The sequence below is a fragment of the Apodemus sylvaticus genome, chromosome 2 (assembly GCF_947179515.1).
Source record: "Apodemus sylvaticus chromosome 2, mApoSyl1.1, whole genome shotgun sequence".
Taxonomy (NCBI): domain Eukaryota; kingdom Metazoa; phylum Chordata; class Mammalia; order Rodentia; family Muridae; genus Apodemus; species Apodemus sylvaticus.
The window spans coordinates 7762001-7779669 of record NC_067473.1 but is presented as its reverse complement, the minus strand read 5'-3'; the positions used below and the strand labels follow the sequence as shown (position 1 = coordinate 7779669).

At 43.4% G+C, this 17669-nt stretch overlaps 1 protein-coding gene across 1 annotated transcript in view; it reads right to left on the bottom strand.

Annotated features, from left to right (window-relative positions):
- Reln (reelin) overlaps positions 1-17669 on the bottom strand; it is a 437924-nt gene that overhangs the window by 231020 nt on the left and 189235 nt on the right. Inside the window, exons 5-6 of the mRNA XM_052173082.1 lie at positions 8733-8765; positions 5862-5940 (exon numbers count right to left, since the gene is read on the bottom strand). Of these exons, the coding sequence (XP_052029042.1) occupies positions 5862-5940; positions 8733-8765 (112 nt within the window). The remainder of the gene's footprint in view (positions 1-5861; positions 5941-8732; positions 8766-17669) is intronic.

Genomic DNA, 17669 nt, shown 5'->3' with positions numbered 1-17669 from the left:
GGAGTTTCCAAGCCCTTATGCAGGAACAGAAGCAAACTGCCCAGAAGTCACCAAAGACTAGAGTGGACGGTGTAGGACTTGGTGAGCATATATAGAAACATGTTGGGGCATCAGAGGGGCAGCCCTATTTATCACCTGCCATTGTACTCACACGACTCCTGAAACTTTTCAAAATTCTAGACAAATGGGAGAGGACAAACCAGAACTGCATGAAATTAGGGCTTAATGGGCAAAGAGAAAAATAGTTAAATGGGACTACAACAGAATAAAGAAAGCTTACCTGTCTGATATCTAAGTTTACGAATGAGATTCATAACTACACTGTGTTTGTATAAATAATTTCTAGGACAGAGAAACTACGAACATAGTGAGCAACTCTCAATGCAGAGGGAAAGGACTAATGGTTGTTGATACTCTTCTATTCATTGATCGTCTCACAAAATAAAAGCATCACTCTTTAAATCAGCCCAAATCTTCGTCGTTTAGTACACACTTCACTCACTAATTTGTTCATGCACAAGTTTCCTGATTCCATACCCTGGCCATCAAAAACCAGGCAGAGCCACAGCCCTGACCCTTTGTCATAATAGGAATATCACTCTCTATTCTATTTCATGTATGGTTACCTGTAATAAGACAGCAAAGAAGACAGTAAAAGCTGCAGGAAGTGAACTGAAAATGGATATTAGTAGAAATTAATAGAACGTATGTGAACAGCAGAGCTTTAAAATGGATCTAAAATAAAGCAGCCTTCACCGTGGTTCTCACATTTCTCCTCCATTGATTGCCCACACAAATGATAAAGCTACTACTCTAACTAATTTCTGATTATTTTTGGTTGTCCATAGGAATTATAAACTAAAAAATGCCCATGAAGCTTCCAGAACCACGTAGGAGGACACACAGAAGTATCACACGGTCCTTTTCAGGCAGATTATTGGTGAAGTATTTAGCTGTGGGAATGTTGGTGTCTCATGGCATGGGCACAGAGGCAGAGGTGGCAGGGAAGAGGATGCTTCCATGCTATCACCAGCTTCCAGCAGACTTTTATTTTTGTGGATAAGGAGATTCAAAGACAATCTTCCAAAGGACACAGGTCTCACTTGAGACATACATGTACCAAGAAAACAGACTTCAGGAGAGTGAAGACTATCCAGAAGGCTTCAAGGCAAGGTGAGGCCTTGCTACTTTCTTAAAAATATTAGACTGTGGGCACTGGAGAGATAGCTCAATGGGTAAAGCGCTTGTCAAGCAAGCATGAGGACCTGAGTTCGAATCCTCAGTGGTGTGTATGGCTGCCACCCTAATGCTCCTACATCAAGATATGAGGAACCAGGAGAACCTGCTCATAGGCTAGACACTCTGGGTTATTCCTCAGAGAACAACAAAGAAATCCTGTGTCAAATAAGGTGGGAAGCTAGGACCAACACCCATGGTTATCCTGACCCCTACACACATGCACATTCTCATTATAGCATATACACGTACACAAACACATATACATATACCCATGTACACACACCATTAAACTAGACCATCTGACTTTACAGGGTGTGAGTTCTGAGTTTATGGAGCTTCTGTCTGAGGGCTCCCAGCCCAGTGACGCCTTGTCCTCTCTGTGGTTGTTACCGTTCTGTTTCCATTCACTCATACAGAAGGCAACACGGGCATATTTAATTTGATGTCTGTTTTTCATGCAAATGCGATAAATAAAACTGAAGGGCTCCAGTAAATTAAGATTATCTTTTAGGATGCTTGGCTGGGTTTAGGAGAAACCTAGTCCACTGTATAGATAATATCACCAAAAGGAGGGAAGGAATGTGGGAGAAGAAAGAATATGGCATAGAGGAAGGAGAGTGAGGAAACAACTGGAGACGGGGAGAGGCAAGAAGAAAGGAGGGAGGGAGAGAGGAGGGAGGGAGATGGACTGGGGGAGGAAAAAACTCTGATGAACACTTGTCCTTCGTAGCAGCCTCTGTCATGCTCCCTCATTTTTCAATGCTTCATTCTTTTGCTGCAAGAAGTGGAGGTGATGGAAAGAAGGGAGCTCTTCAGACTTCCCAGGGTGCCCAGGAAGCAAGCTGTATGCTCAGAAGACAAACCAGACTGGTGTGATGTGAGCTCAGAGACTGTACCCTTTCTGGCTTGACAAAATGTCTTCTCAAATAGGACTGTCATCGTCTATGTACTTTTTTTTTAAAAGAAAGGAAGGAAGGAAGGAAGGAAGGAAGGAAGGAAGGAAGGAAGGAAGGAAGAAAGAAAGAAAGAAAGAAAGAAAGAAAGAAAGAAAAGGAAGGAAAGAGGGCAGGATGGGAGGAGGGCAGGAGGGGAGGATGGGAGGGCAGGAGGGGAGGAGGGGAGAAGGGGAGGAGGGCAGGAGGGCAGGAGGGGAGGAGGGGAGGAGGGGAGGAGGGCAGGAGGGGAGGAGGGCAGGAGGGGAAGAGGGCAGGAGAGGAGGAGGGGAGGAGGGCAGGAGGGGAGGAGGGGAGGAGGGCAGGAGGGGAGGGGGGCAGGAGGGCAGGAGGGGAGGAGGGGAGGAGGGAGTGGAGAAAAAAATGAATGAATGAGGTGAGAGGGTTGTGCCCATCAACAGAAGCAAGCCCACCCGGAAGCACATATGGCAGAAAAGTACATGGTTCTAAAAGGCTGAAAAGGGAGAGGTGTCAAAAAGAGTGGAAAAATCATAGCTTAAATAAAAGAGACATAAAATCCATAATCTTGGCCAGGAAAGATCATACCCAATCAATCATGAAAATGGTTGAAGTAAAATCAATCACATTTCATTGATTTAAAAAAAAAATCCAACAGATTTGAATCACATAAAAGTCACATTTTATATTTGTCAAGAAAACTGAAGAAACTGAGTTAACTTGACAGAAATAAGTTTTCCTTGAAATAAGCAATCATCTGCTGACATCTATATTAATGGAATACAAAAACATAAATATCAAAAGAAAAGCAAGAGCTTTTCTTGCTCAAACATGGTACTTAAAATGTTTTATTTTTGCCTTTCTTAGTAAAATTTCTTAATAAAAAATTTCATTTATTTCAAGACATTTATATCTGGATCCCCCCCCCCCCCCCCGAGAATAACAGTCTTGTTGACTCATCATCTTCTTAAATAATATGTAAGTTAGGAGACCCTATGAGTCCGTCTGGGTTAGTAGTGTTTTCTTCTGCTTTACACTGTTTGAGGTCATATCTCTTTCTAGAGAAGACATAAAAGTGCCCTCTACAGAAGCTCCAGCAATCCATGTGTCATCTTCAACTTTCGAACCGCGGGCCTCTTTCTCTAAGACAATCTTGCTGGGGTCATTGTTCCTCTTCTGGGTCCCTCTCTATTACATGTAAGGATTTCTGTCCACGATTTAAAACTTTTGCATGATGTGTCTCTAAACCACTACTGAACTAGTAACTACTCAAGAGAAATGCAACTTGTCTCAGTTAGAGTTTTTAACTGCTGTGAAGAGAGCCCATGACCAAGGCAACTCTTGGAAGGACAACATTTAACTGGGGCTGACTTATAGGTTCAGAGGTTCAGTCCATTATTATCAAGGTGGGAACATGGCAGCATCCAGGCAGGCCTGGTGCAGGAGGAGCCGAGAGTTCTACATCTTCATCTGAAGGCTGATAATAGAAGACTGACTTCCAGGCAGCTAGGGTGAGGAGCGTCTAAAGCCCACACACACAGTGACACTCCTACCCCAGCAAGGCCACATCTCCTAATAGTGCCACTCCCTGGGCCAAGCATGTACAAAGCATCACACAACTTTAAGAAATTCCACTTAAATAATTACTGCTAACTATTTGTGTGAGTACAGCATGCTAACTGATTGTGTCACTGGAATATAAAATATTTGTTAAAACAGGAAAAACAAACACAAGGTTGAGTGTTCTCACATGCTGATGTTTAAGGTATTGTCATTCACTTTCCAACCTTCAGTATTACTTGGGTTTTCATTTCAGGCTCAATGATTAGCATTTTTTAAAACCCTCCTTTATCCACACAATCATATTCTGTATTAAATAAAGCCCAAATAACTGCAGACTGACAGACCTATTCTAAGGTCAGAAAAAAAAAAACAGACTGCTAACAAATTTAGATATCAAACTATATATAAACGTTTCTAACCTCAGTTTATTTCTTTGTCCTCAAAATCCTGTAGAATTTATACCTAAAAGCATTCTAAAGAAAGCCTGGAGTGTAAATAATGTCCAGCTAATATGAGAAACTATTTCAAGTTACAATGAAGCCATCTGCCACTTCCAATAAGACATTTCCCCTTCCCAGTCACCACTAACTATTAGATACATTGTAGCGTGATTTTAGATATTTGATGGCTAATCTTGTCATCTTGACACAGATGGGAAGAGAGAACCTTAGTTGAAGAACTGCCTCTATTAGGATTGACCTGTGGGGCATTTTTGATTACAAATTGATGTACAAGAGCTGAGCCCACTGATGGCAGTAGCATCCCTAGGCAGCCCACTGTGGGCAGTAACATCCCTAGGCAGCCCACTGTGGGCAGTAACATCCCTAGGCAGCCCACTGTGGGCAGTAACATCCCTAGGCAGCCCACTGTGGGCAGTAACATCCCTAGACAGCCCACTGTGAGCAGTAACATCCCTAGGCAGCCCACTGATGGCAGTAGCATCCCTAGGCAGCCCTGTGGGCGGTAGCATCCCTAGGCAGCCCTGTGGGCAGTAACATCCCTAGGCAGCCCACTGATGGCAGAAGCATCCCTAGGCAGCCCACTGATGGCAGTAGCATCCCTAGGCAGCCCTGTGGGTGGTAGCATCCCTAGGCAGCCCACTGTGGGCGGTAGCATCCCTAGGCAGCCCTGTGGGTGGTAGCATCCCTAGGCAGCCCACTGTGGGCGGTAGCATCCCTAGGCAGCCCACTGTGGGCGGTAGCATCCCTAGGCAGCCCACTGTGGGCGGTAGCATCCCTAGGCAGCCCACTGTGGGCGGTAGCATCCCTAGGCAGCCCTGTGGGTGGTAGCATCCCTAGGCAGCCCACTGTGGGCGGTAACATCCCTAGGCAGCCCACTGTGGGCAGTAACATCCCTAGGCAGCCCACTGATGGCAGAAGCATCCCTAGGCAGCCCACTGTGGGTGGTAGCATCCCTAGGCAGCCCTGTGGGTGGTAGCATCCCTAGGCAGCCCACTGTGGGCAGTAACATCCCTAGGCAGCCCACTGATGGCAGAAGCATCCCTAGGCAGCCCACTGTGGGCGGTAGCATCCCTAGGCAGCCCACTGTGGGCGGTAGCATCCCTAGGCAGCCCACTGTGGGCGGTAGCATCCCTAGGCAGGTAGCCTTGCTATATATGACAGCTGAACTTGAACCTGGAAACAAGGCTGGAGGCAGTGTTCTTTTATTGTCTCTGCTTCAGGTCTCACCTCCAGATTCCTGCCGTGAGTTCCCTCTGCGATAAACCTGGAAGTGTAAACTTAAGTAAACTCTTTCTTCCTTCAGTTTCTTTTGATCATGATACTTATCATAGCAACAGCGAACTAAACTAGAATAACATATGTTAATATTATAAAACTAAAATATGTCCAAACATTCAAGAATTTGAAGAATGCCTACATTTGATTTTAAGGAAGAAACAAAATAGACGATGTTTCTAGTATACAAGTGCAGTCCATTGGCAGTTAGCCATTCTTACCATTGCATTAGTACTCAAGAGCAGCTGAGTATACAAGTGCAGTGCATAGTTAACCATTCCCACCAATACATACATTAGTGCTTAAGAGCTGTTGAATATTCAGGAATTGACCCTTTGGGGAGAAAAACTTTGCATTAAACAAAGTCACCATCATTTCACAACTCAAAATTCAACACAGTCTTCTAACTTACCATATGTTGGGGTTCAGTTCTAGTTGGTGGTAGGAGTCAAAGTCATCCCGTAGAATCACACTGTCGCTGTGTATTTCAGCTAAGAGAGAAAGGAGTTTAGAGAAGAGTTACACTACAGAGGGGATTTAGCTATGAGTGCCTACCTGCTGCATCTATGACGAATACCCGTAATTTAAATGAGAACTGACTTTGAAAGAAGTGGTTGATTCTAACTGATCTGATTGTTAATGATGAGGGCAAAGGCTTTGCTGTTTGGACTTCTTGAAGTCTGAAACCCAGAGCCCCCAAAAGGGAAAATGATGAATGGTCACAAGTAGGAAGGGCAAAGAAGAGAGCTCACACAGACCTCGTTACTCATCCCTGACCCATATTTACCCATGACTATGGAGACACAGCCCGGACAAATCTGCCTCTGCTGACTAAGGCATGGAACAATGGAGTATTCTGGCTCTTACTGCGACCAAGAGTGACCATGCACTCTTCTGACCCACTTTCTCTTGTCCTTCCTGTTGACTCTGTTGCCCTGGCTTGTGTGACCTTGTTGCTAACTTTGTTTCATATCAGAATTGCATGGAAAAAATATTCTCTACATGCGTAACTAATCTATATGTATAACTACAGAATCAATTTAAAATTGACTGTATTAAGGGGTTGCTAGGATGGTGGCCGTGGTGGTAAAGACAGTACCACTACTGTGCAGCTGTATTCAAGACCTGTTTTTAAACATTAGTCTTTTGGGCATACCAAAGAACACTTTCATACCCTGTAAAGTGCCTACTTACTCTGAAAAGAGGTTTGGCATAAAGGGACAAAAATGATTTCATGGACAGCTTCGATAGAAGTATGCTCAATGTGTGAAAGGTGAAATTAATTACTATTTTAAGCATCCCCATTGGATTTTTTGAGGCTCACCCAGGATGTTTTGGGTAGCATGAATCCTCTGGCTCTTTTCCTTACCATTTAGTTTGGTCTAGCCAGTTTTTTAAAAAAAAATTAAAATCATGTCACTTGACTAACAGAGACCCTTAACAATTTTTGTAGTTTTCAAAGTTTATATTTTCTGCTTGTAGGGGCTTAGTCACACAACTCTCTGAACTCGCTGGGTAATTAAAATCTCTTCCAAATATCAGGGAAGATGATTTCAAATTCTCTTTGGTGACATCCCACCTATGGCTGTCTGCAACCCCTGAATACCAGGCAAGCATATAATGAGCCACAGAACCCAGCAAATCAGCATGTACTCAGGAGTACTGGCTGTTCCTCCCCAAAGCCTGAGGCGTGAGGACGGGGAGACACTGGCTATACACTGGAGAGAACCCAGTGATAGACTCTGAGCATGGGTGAGATTTAATGATCCCTCCAAGCACTTGGCTGCGGTGTCTGAGGAGCCTACAGGGTACAGCTCTCTCAGGTCACAGCGTGGCCAAGACTCCACTGCACCACTGCAGGTCACCAGCCTGTCGTGGCTGCCAGAAGGCATGCTTCTGAGCAGTTGTGTTCGTCTGCCAAGAGGAGCCCCGAGCTGGTGCATTACATAAAAGCAAAGCTTCTCAAGGCACAGTTTTCCAAAGAGAAAAATAAATTAATTGGGTTTGTAGGTTGAAAGGAAAAGCCCGAGAGACAAATACTGGACCTATCTGAGGCCCCACCGTAAGAGACGCCGGGGAGGACTGGGGCAGGCTAAGATGATTCCTTTCCCTTTTATTAAATTGCAGAAGCTAGGAAATTGGTTTTTTAAAATAAGTCTTTGCTGACACAACATGGTAAATTTAACTCTTAATGGTTCCTTGTTCTGTAGAGACAACCCCTCCCCCACCTTCAGTGGATAAATACATTCTGTATTTATCACCAGGCAATGCTGTGCCTTTAACTATATAGTTTGAAATTGCACTTAATCTGCATGCCAATCCAGGGAGGTAGGTACTGTTACTGATTCTATTTTACATGCGAGCACAGACAGGTTCCTAGATCAATGTCATAACTTACAGCAAGTGGAGAGGGAGAGATAAACATCGGCAGCTCTGTTCCAGAATCTGTGCTTTAAACCATCCCATAACCTCGCCTTGAACCGGTGGGACCACACAGCGCATGGCACTGTTAGCAAGTCATGCATTTTTTTTAAAGCAGGGAATAACTTAACAGCTTCCCTTTAATGTTAGAAGAAATAACTGAATGGTTTCTGTTTTTCAACCTAAGAATCTGAGCAGAAATGGGAAAGAAGAATGATGATGTCAGTGAGCCGGACCCCCCAGGGCTCCCAGGGACTAAGCCATTAACCAAGAGGGTGCAGTGGTTCCAGCTGCTTTTGTCGTGGAGGAAGGCCTTGTCGGGCATCGGAGGGAGGAGAGGTCCTTGGTCCTATGAAGGCTCGATAGATGGCCCAGCATGGGGAAATCGAGGGGGGATAGGTGGGAGTGGGTTGGGTGGAGGGGCATCCTCATGGAGATGGGGAGTTTTCTGAGAGGGGAAACAGGAAAGGGAATAACGTTTGAAATGTAAATGAAGAATATATTCAATTTAAAAAAAAGGAAAAAGAAGACTAAAATGATATGAGTTTTTCCATGCCCAAGGCTTCTGCCTCTGTGCTCTGCCTGGATGGGCAGGGGAAACTGCCTTTGGAAGCTCAGCTGTGAGGTGACACTGAACAGGCTTCAAAGGGTCAGGGCGCTGACATATGGAACTCCTGAGGAGCAGTGCAGGAGCCTCCCCGGGGATCTCTGCTCCTACACAGTCTGGACCTGAGTTCAGGAAAGGCCAGAGATCAGACCACTGAGAGTTCCCCCTCCACAGCATGCTCTCACATGGCCAGAGAGAGCTGGGCTGGGCAGGTGACCAAGTAGTAAGCTAAGGCATCAGAGACTTAACACTTACCGAGGTGCGAGTGAGCAGTGGCCTCTGTGGGAGCTGGAACAAAAGAAGAATAGAGAAGAATAATGACTAATTGGTGACAAAACAAAATCCAGTGACCAGTAATCCCAAACGCAGCTGCAGAATTTAGTTCACAGGAGATAATTCACATAGGTAGTTTTTTTTTTCACTCTGTAGGATTAAGGGGGAAAAATGCTAACAAACACCCTAAAATAAGATGGCCAACTTACTGCTCATTCTATTTAAAAGTTGTGGTTCCTCCTACAATGAATAGAGTCCCTCCCTTTATAGGCATAGTATCCAGTAATCTCACAACATAAATGCAGCCTGGCAGCTAATGGATATGCTGCGCTCTTTCTGAGCTCCCATCTCACGAATGAGCCATTGAGGTAATGGAAACAAAAGTCCATCCCGTGCTCCCACCCCCTAAAAGTGATCACTGTCGGGGGGCATGGCTGGGACAGCGGCGTATTCTGTGTTCAGAGGGTGCTGGGGTGACGCGGGGCAGAAGAGAGGGATCCTAACACTAGGCTGAGTCGGAAATGAGGAGTATCTGGAAAGGCTTGCGGAGAAGACACTTTCCCTGCTGAGTGAAGACGGACAGAGATAAAGGAGGGAAGAAGATGGCCTGTGGAACACCCCAGGTGCAGCATAACTTGATGAAAATGTCAGAGTCAAGGGCAGGAGATGAAACACTGGGTGCTCAAGATGATGAGAGGGGAAGCTAAGAACATTTGTGGGCTTAATAGTAAGCATACCGCGGTCTTCGGCACATCTATGAGGCAAAGGTGAAGGAAGGGATGTTCGAATGTGCAGTGAAGGAAGAAGGCAAAGTAACAGGTACAGACGGACCGGATCCTGCCCAGTTCACACTGCCGACAGCTACTTCTTCCCTGCCCCGCAACGATCCCCAAGTTTGAGGGACTGTCAACTCCCTACTAAACAGAAGACTTCATGACGCATACTCAAAAGTCTTTTCTAACTATCAAAGAAGAATTTCAACTAGATACAAAAATCAACTTCTCCCACAGTGGACAGTAGGTGAGTTATGCCAGACTAAGAATTTAAATTAACAGCATTTTAAAATAAGACTGGCATGTCTTGTTCCTCCAGACTAACATATAATGTGCACTGAAGATATTTCTGTGGGTTTTTAAAAGGTAGATTCTATGACAAGTGCCATGATTAAATTTATTAAAGTTAATTGGGGAATCCTTACAAAATAGATGATAATATATTTCAAGGTTTTGTGTTGTGTGTTGATGTTCGTTTGTTAAGTTGAAAGGGTTCTACAATGGCTCACTGAATTTTTAAATCTGAATGAAGGTTTTCTTCAAACAAAAGGATATTTGCCAAATATCCAAGAATCAAAGACAGACTGTGGCACGCTGATTCCTGTTCTGGGTCATTCCGTGTCTGCACAGGCTGAGTAGGAAGTCTCCAGGGAGAAGGAACAGCCAAAGAGTTGGGGTTGAGACTGAATTTGTTTCTGGTATTCTGGAGGCAGGGTCTCACTGTACTGTCCAGTGTGTGGAGTTCAAGATGTAGCCCACTCTGCCCTCAAACTTAAAGCCATCTTCCTGCCTCAAGTTCCAAATGTTGAGATTACAGTTATCTGCTATGACATCAGGCTTGATTTAAAACTTCAAACGCAGAAATATGTAGGGCCAGGAAGAAAGCTCTGTGGGTAAGGTGCTTGCTGAACAAGCATGAGGATCTGCGTTCGGCTCCCCAGCAGCCATATAAAAAGCCCACTGTAGTGGTGCACATCTGAAACTCCAGCAATGGAGGAGAGAGACAAGCAGGTCCTGGGTACTGCACAGCCACTGCAGCTGAACCAGTGAGTCCCAGGTTCAGCGAGAGACTGCATCCTGCATCTTAAAAATAAGGAGAGGTGGAATGAAGCCAGACAGCTTCTGCTGGCCTCTGACTTCCACATACATGCATATAACACACACACACACACACACACACACACACACACACACACGCACACGCGCACACACACACACACACACACAGAGAGAGAGAGAGAGAGAGAGAGAGAGATAAAATGAAGTATAAACATATAATGTACACATTTCCTAACCTGAATCAATGTTAGATTTGAACTTGTACATTCTAGTGTTAGCTAAACTGTCACAAAACCTTAGAAAACAATCCTAGCTTCTTCCTGTTGCACTGTTTTTTCAACTCATGTCTTATCCCTATAAGTTATGTATTATCAATACTAGGTTGGTAAAAATTTAAAAAATCCATTTGTACATAGTTTTGAAATACACAAATGCTTTGCATACACATTAGATCAACTTCTTTTTCAGACCAACTTTCTTAAAAAAAGAAAACATGAACACATTTTGTCAATATGTGAATATAAAGGAAAATGAGCTTTTGTGACACTCAATCTGGTTTTAAAGAGTTTTAAGAAGTTAAGGAGAGGCCAGGCCTGTGATGCTATTTTTAACTGAAAATTTATAAAATCTTAATTAAGCAAGATATTCTAATATTTAAATGCACTTTACATCTTATACACACACAGACACACAGACACACAGACACACACACACACACACACACACACACACACACATACACACACCAGATTTTCAAGTCTTAGAACAAGAAAAAAATGAGGTTAAATGTCTTAGTAATCATTTTATATTGTCTATATTATATTGAAATGTTTAAAATTTTATACAATCTGTGTTAAGTAGACATATTAACTATCTTACTTTTGTTTCTTACATGTGGCCACTATAGGATATAAAATTATATGAGGCTCACATTATATTTCCATTGGACAAGGCTGAATTAGAGTTAGGAGGGAGCTCTGTACTGGGTATCTTTTGGAGTATCACTATGATTCAAAAAGTGGGAACAGAAACTAAGCTACTCAATGTAGTGAAAATCAAAACTTGGAATCTGTTGATACTCTTTGAACATTTGGGCCTACCAGAATCCCACACAATGACAGGAACCTAGGCATGCTAGGAAATCAAGGTTGTACTTCATCCTCTTTTGAGTACAGTCTTACCCTTCAGAGGTTTATTTTAAAAGAAAGCTTTTAAGTGAGCATGTGTCTCTAATAAATTTCAGCCCATTTATTGAGTGGAGTATTCAGTACAATGAAGACTTCAATACATTGAGAAGAAAAAAGAGATGTCTGAAGTTGAGCTAACTGTTGATATCCCTGGATGTTTAAGACCATCTTTGAATCATGTAAGCAATCACACATACACACACACACACACACACACACACACACACACACACACACACACACACGCACACATGCACACACGCATGCACGCACGCACGCTAGGCATTTCACACACATATTGGCATTAGTCTATCAGAACTTTACCTCCTAAATCATTTTGGAATTCAAAGGCCCTAGGTAGTTTCGTATCATGTATCTTTTCACCTAATTTGAAATTCTAATGTATTAAATTTCTAAAGCTAAATATGACAAATTAGACATGGCCTGTGAAGTTAGTATTTAATGAGCTATGAACCGAGACTTTCATCTCCCCAGGAATAATTTCTTTATTACTTTTTGTATTTTACTGCAATAAAGCACCGTTTGACCTTCAAGTATGATAATTAAACTTCCAAAAATGTTATAAATTTGGAATGAAAATAGTTCTCCCTATATTCAGGAAATCGTTATGATCAATATAAAAGATTACTTAATATTTAAAGCAGCTAAATTATCCACAGAAGCCGGCAGTATTAGCAATTATTTTTCTCTTCCCTCCTTCTCATTCCCCACTTCAACTTGATTTGTGTTTTATAGCAGCTTATCCTCTTTCCTACCCTAAAATAAATTGAGTAGGATCAGAACAAAAATATATCTTTATGACTTAGAGAACTCTTTCAGGTAAGACTGATTCTTTATGAGCTCCCAGTCACAGGGCCTTAGTGACTCAACCTCATGACTCACTGTCCCACTGTGCTCATGCACACATATTTTTTTGAGAAATAGTTGCATATTTTCAAAAAATTAGGCATGCTATGAATAATAATTTTGAGTGAAAAAAGAATATAAAATAACATAGAGCTGTTGGTAGATTACCCTAAAACATTGTTTTTTAATTTAAAAAATTCTTGAACTCTGTGAACTCAAAAAATTATTAAATTAAACGGAAGCCCAAGATCTGAGATTAAGATTTCAATAACATTTTGAGATTGGAGCAACTGGGAGAAAGACAAGAAGAAAGAGAGGAAATAGAAGAGAGAGGGGTCATGCAGGAAGAGAGAGGGGTCACGCAGGAGAGAGAGGGGTCACGCAGGAAGAGAGGGGGTCACGCAGCAAGAGAGAGGGGTCACGCAGGAGAGAGAGGGGTCACGCAGGAAGAGAGAGGCAGAGGGAAACCTAGAGGGAGAGCAGCAGGGACAGTCTGGAGAGCGACTTGAAAGCTAGACTAGGCTGGGCAGCTGGGGTCACATGATTTCAAATGCAGTTTGTGCCAAGGAACAAATGAATGGAAGGGATGACTGTGCCAGAAAGTGGCCGTGGTTATGAGAAACGACAGCTGCTTTAAGGAATACTAAGAAGATTAAACAAGTTGATCTTAGCACACTGGTGTGGGCATGGAAGACAGGCAGAAATGAGCCAAAGATGTTTCCCGAGCATCTGCTTAGATGCTGATTACTAAAGCACAGACTGCAGTAAAAGAGGCGGAGCCACGGAAAGAAAATGCCTAGGTTAGAACTGAGTTGAAGGGACTAAAATGGCTCCTCAGAGAAAGTCCGCCATGATGGTAAATCATGACTGTCAACTTGATGAGATTTAGGATCCATCTTCCGGGCATTTCTGTAAAGAAGCTTCTAGAGTGTGCTAATTTAAGTGGGAAGACCTAACCTTAATGTGGGCAGCACCATGCTTTGGGCTGGCGTCCCTAGACAATGTTAAAATGAAAAAGTGAGCCGGACTGTGGGCATTCATCTCTCTCTGCTTCCTGACTGAACGTAGCGCGAGCAGCTGCTTCATGGCCATGTTGCCGCCCTTTCCTCATCATGATGGCCTGCAACCTCAAGCTGTGACCAAACTAAACTCATCCTTCCTTAGGGTTGTTCCAACAGTTATTATGCCGCAGTGAGGAGAAACATGACTAAAACCTGCTGATAACACTCACTAAGGTGCCGGCCATTATGCCATGCGGGCCTCGACGGTTGTTAAAGCCTTCTCTGTATTCCTTAGGGATAAAGACTAGAAGACCAGTACTGTAATTCTTCCCATTTAACTGACAAGGCATCGAGACTCCGAAAAGTTTCATAGCCACATAGTTCCAGAACAGACATTCACATGCAGAGAGGGGTGGGCGTGGGAGGTCCTACAAAGCAAGATAGCGAAACTGTGAGACAGAGGAGAAAAGCGTTGAGCAAGGGCCTCAGGACATGGCATAATACCTCTCTACTGACTGTTAATATATATGATATATATACATACATATATATATAATATATACACACATATTATATATATTATGTATATGTGTGTGTGTGTGTGTGTGTATGTGTGTATGTTTTAGTGTGTATGTTTGGACTAGCATCTATATACTAGCAAAACAGGATAGGAAATCAGCCTCATATTGCACACAACTCCCATGGGTCTGATAAAGTACCACATATGCCTACTGAAGACAGCACAATAAATGCTAATTAATATGAATTCATCCTAATGCCTAAAAACTTATGAAAACCTACACTAATTTGTAACACGACACAAGTGTATTTTCATACATACATCAAAATAAGAATGAATTAACAAGTTGCATGAAATAATATTTCACAAGAAAAAATGAAAATATGATTGATGTATGTTGACGGCAATTTCACTCCCAAGTAATTACATACACTCAAATCTAGGTTCTGTCCTTTAAAATATGAGGGAATCCAGCAGATTATATAGCAGTTTGAGGAGAACGCAGGCTCTATGGGCATTCAGAGGCAGCCAGTGTCAAGTTCATTTCAAGCATAAATCTTGGTGTTTTGACTTTCGACCAGATAAAGCTGTCAAGTGGGAATGTATACAGCCCCCGGAACTAAAGAGAAGGCTGTTTACACCCTTGTTCAATCACCTTGGAAAAAAACAGCATCAGTCTAAAACACCCTTTTTTGGGAGTCTTAAAAAGCAGCCCGACCCCCCCAGGGGCACTAGCAGGAAGTTTTACTGCGGCCATATGAGGTGGCTCTGTCATTCCTCTTAATCTTGGATCACTCAGGGATACTGTGTCTGTCAGAGCCCCAGGACAGCCTCAGTTCTTTCCTCTATTGGGTACTTTTTCAGATCTTGAAGGGGAACTGGGGCTCCTGGATAGCTTCCCCAGCCTCTTACACAGCTCTTTCTGTTGTAAATCACTAGCCCTGGGATGCCAGGAACAGGAGTTGTAGCTGCTAAGGTGAAATTCAAGTCACAAAACAGCCATGGGGAAACAGATGTCTTTGACAAGCACATCTTTAATACTGGGAACATTCAAGTGAATCAGTTCCCCTTCCAACAGTGAAAGTCGGTAAGGTAGAACATAACTCTGACTAACACTGTGAAAGGAGACTCATTTAATAAAGCCTTTGAATTTTAGGTTATTTTAAAAATATTTATTAATTTAACCTATTAAATAACAAGGGACTAGTCAAGGGAAGAAACTGGCAGCTATGACCTAGAATGTTATTTAAAATATCGCTGACTGTCTGGCTGACTGCGCTGCAGGAACTGACCCAGGCCCTCATGCATTATTATTACTACCATTGTTATTAGCTTCACCACTGAGATGCACCCCATCCTGACAGGCACATTGAAAGTTTTTGAGAAACATCTAATTTAAATACCCGGTTTACTCTATGGGTTTGATTATTCAATTTTTACCTCCCTTCTACCTCATAGTTTACATTTCCACGATCCTTAAGACAAATGATTTAAAAATTAAAGAATCTGGGGTCTGGTCTGATGAAACAATAGAGCCCACGACCATAACCCAGTGCCCGTAGAGAGCATCTCCCCCCAGTCTAGCACCCAGTCGTGAGGGTGCTGAAAGCAAAACCACTGGAGTTCCTTTGCATCAGCTGCAAGCCTGAGCCACTCCTTCGGGTACAAAACACATTCAGCTTTAGCTGCCACCGTCAACCCCCCAGCAGAGGCTGCCAGCATGGTCTATAAGCGCTATGCACCTTTAGAGCGGTGCAGGGCACGGCTGCTGTCAGGCCCAGGTGTGTCTTGAAGAGGGCATGCTGGGCAGCTCAGAGCCAGTGAACACACGCTTATTCTATCCAATCCATCCTTGGCCGTGCCTCATGAGCACCAGTAGTTTAGTGTCAGCCCTGCTCACGTCAGTATCACACTGGACACTTGGTTAAGCCTCTAGAGAGCAAAAGTGTTTCCCTAAGTTTTCAGTGAAGACTGACAATGGTGACCACTTTTGGTGAGGTATATGCAAGGCACATGAACTTTCAAAGTTTAATTTTTTAAAAATCAAAAATTTTCCTGGAGCTAGATGTGGAGACCTGAGACTGTAACCACAGCAGTTGTGCGGTAGATGCAGCAGGATCAGGGAAATTTGAGGGCAGCCTTGGCTATGTAGCTAGTACTGACTTGATGTGATTCAGAATATATTATGATTCTCTCTCTCTCTAGATTGTCTAATAGTAATTCTTGTGGAGGACGCATCTCTTCTACTTCCTTCCAAGTTTTTGGCCCATTCTGAACTTGCTTATTTACTTTGATTATGTAAGCAGTACTTCATGCCACCATTACTGTCTTTAAAAATCTTAGTGACATGTTGAGCGGTTGCTCGGAAAGGCACACGCCCATTCCTTTGTTCTTCCTTGGTTTTTGCCTCAGTGAGACCTACCTGATCTGGTGCCACGCCTTGTAGAACTGTAGCCTCCTGTTCCCCTGCCTCCCACAAGTTCTGCTACTGACACACCTATGGCCTATGCTAGCAAAGAAACAGGTATCCACAGTGCCGGCCTCAGCAGGTACCTATGGTGAGCCGGCCTCAGCAGGCCTTGCAGAGGACTGTTGGGTGCTTTCTGACTGGGCATAAGCAGCTTCCAGTTTAAAGCAATTGTGAGTATGCTGCCCACATGCCCCACCCCACCCCCACCCAAACAGCAGTGGCTCCAACTTGGTGACGAGGACATTCTTGCCCCTGTCTGCACTGTGACTGTCAGAAGAACCCATCTGTGGATTATTTACTGCTACTTCTAGAACCTCAGAATTTAAGATGATTTAAAAATACCAATGTGTGGCCTAAAGCTATTCACTAAACAAAATGAAAGTCTGTGAATGATTTTTTGGAATTTCAGTTTTATTTATTTACACACACATTTATCTGTTTGTGTATATGGTGAGCGTGTGCGTGCGTGCATGCATGCGTGTGTATATGGTGAGCGTGTGCATGTGTGTATGTGTGTGTGTGTGTGTGTGTATGTGTGTGTGTGTATACATGCATGTGAACATGTGAGCATGTGGGTGTGCATGCACATGTGTATACATGGGTATATTGACCAGAAGCCAATGACAGCTGTCTTTGAAGATAGGGCCTATGGCTGAACTTGAAGCTCAGTAATTCAGCTAGGCTGGCAGGCCAATTAACTCTCGAGATTTCCGTCTGTGTCCTCTGCCACCCTAGCGCTGTGGCTGCTTAGGTCTGCATGCTTGCATGACAGGCTCGGTTCTGACTAACACCCCCCCCCCCCCCCCCGGCTTGACTTACAGAGTTTTATAAGACAGGACCCACATTTTACAACCAACACCAGTTCACGAACCACTGTTTTGTGCCAGCCAGTTCGCCCCACTGTGCTCCATGTTTGAAGGAAAAGTCTTGGGAGAGGCAGTGAGTTCTCAAGAGTAAATCCTTTAAGTTGATCATTTAGTAAGTGCACACTTAGTCAAGCTTATTATGTTAAAGAAAAACAAATTAAGGCACGATTCTTCTT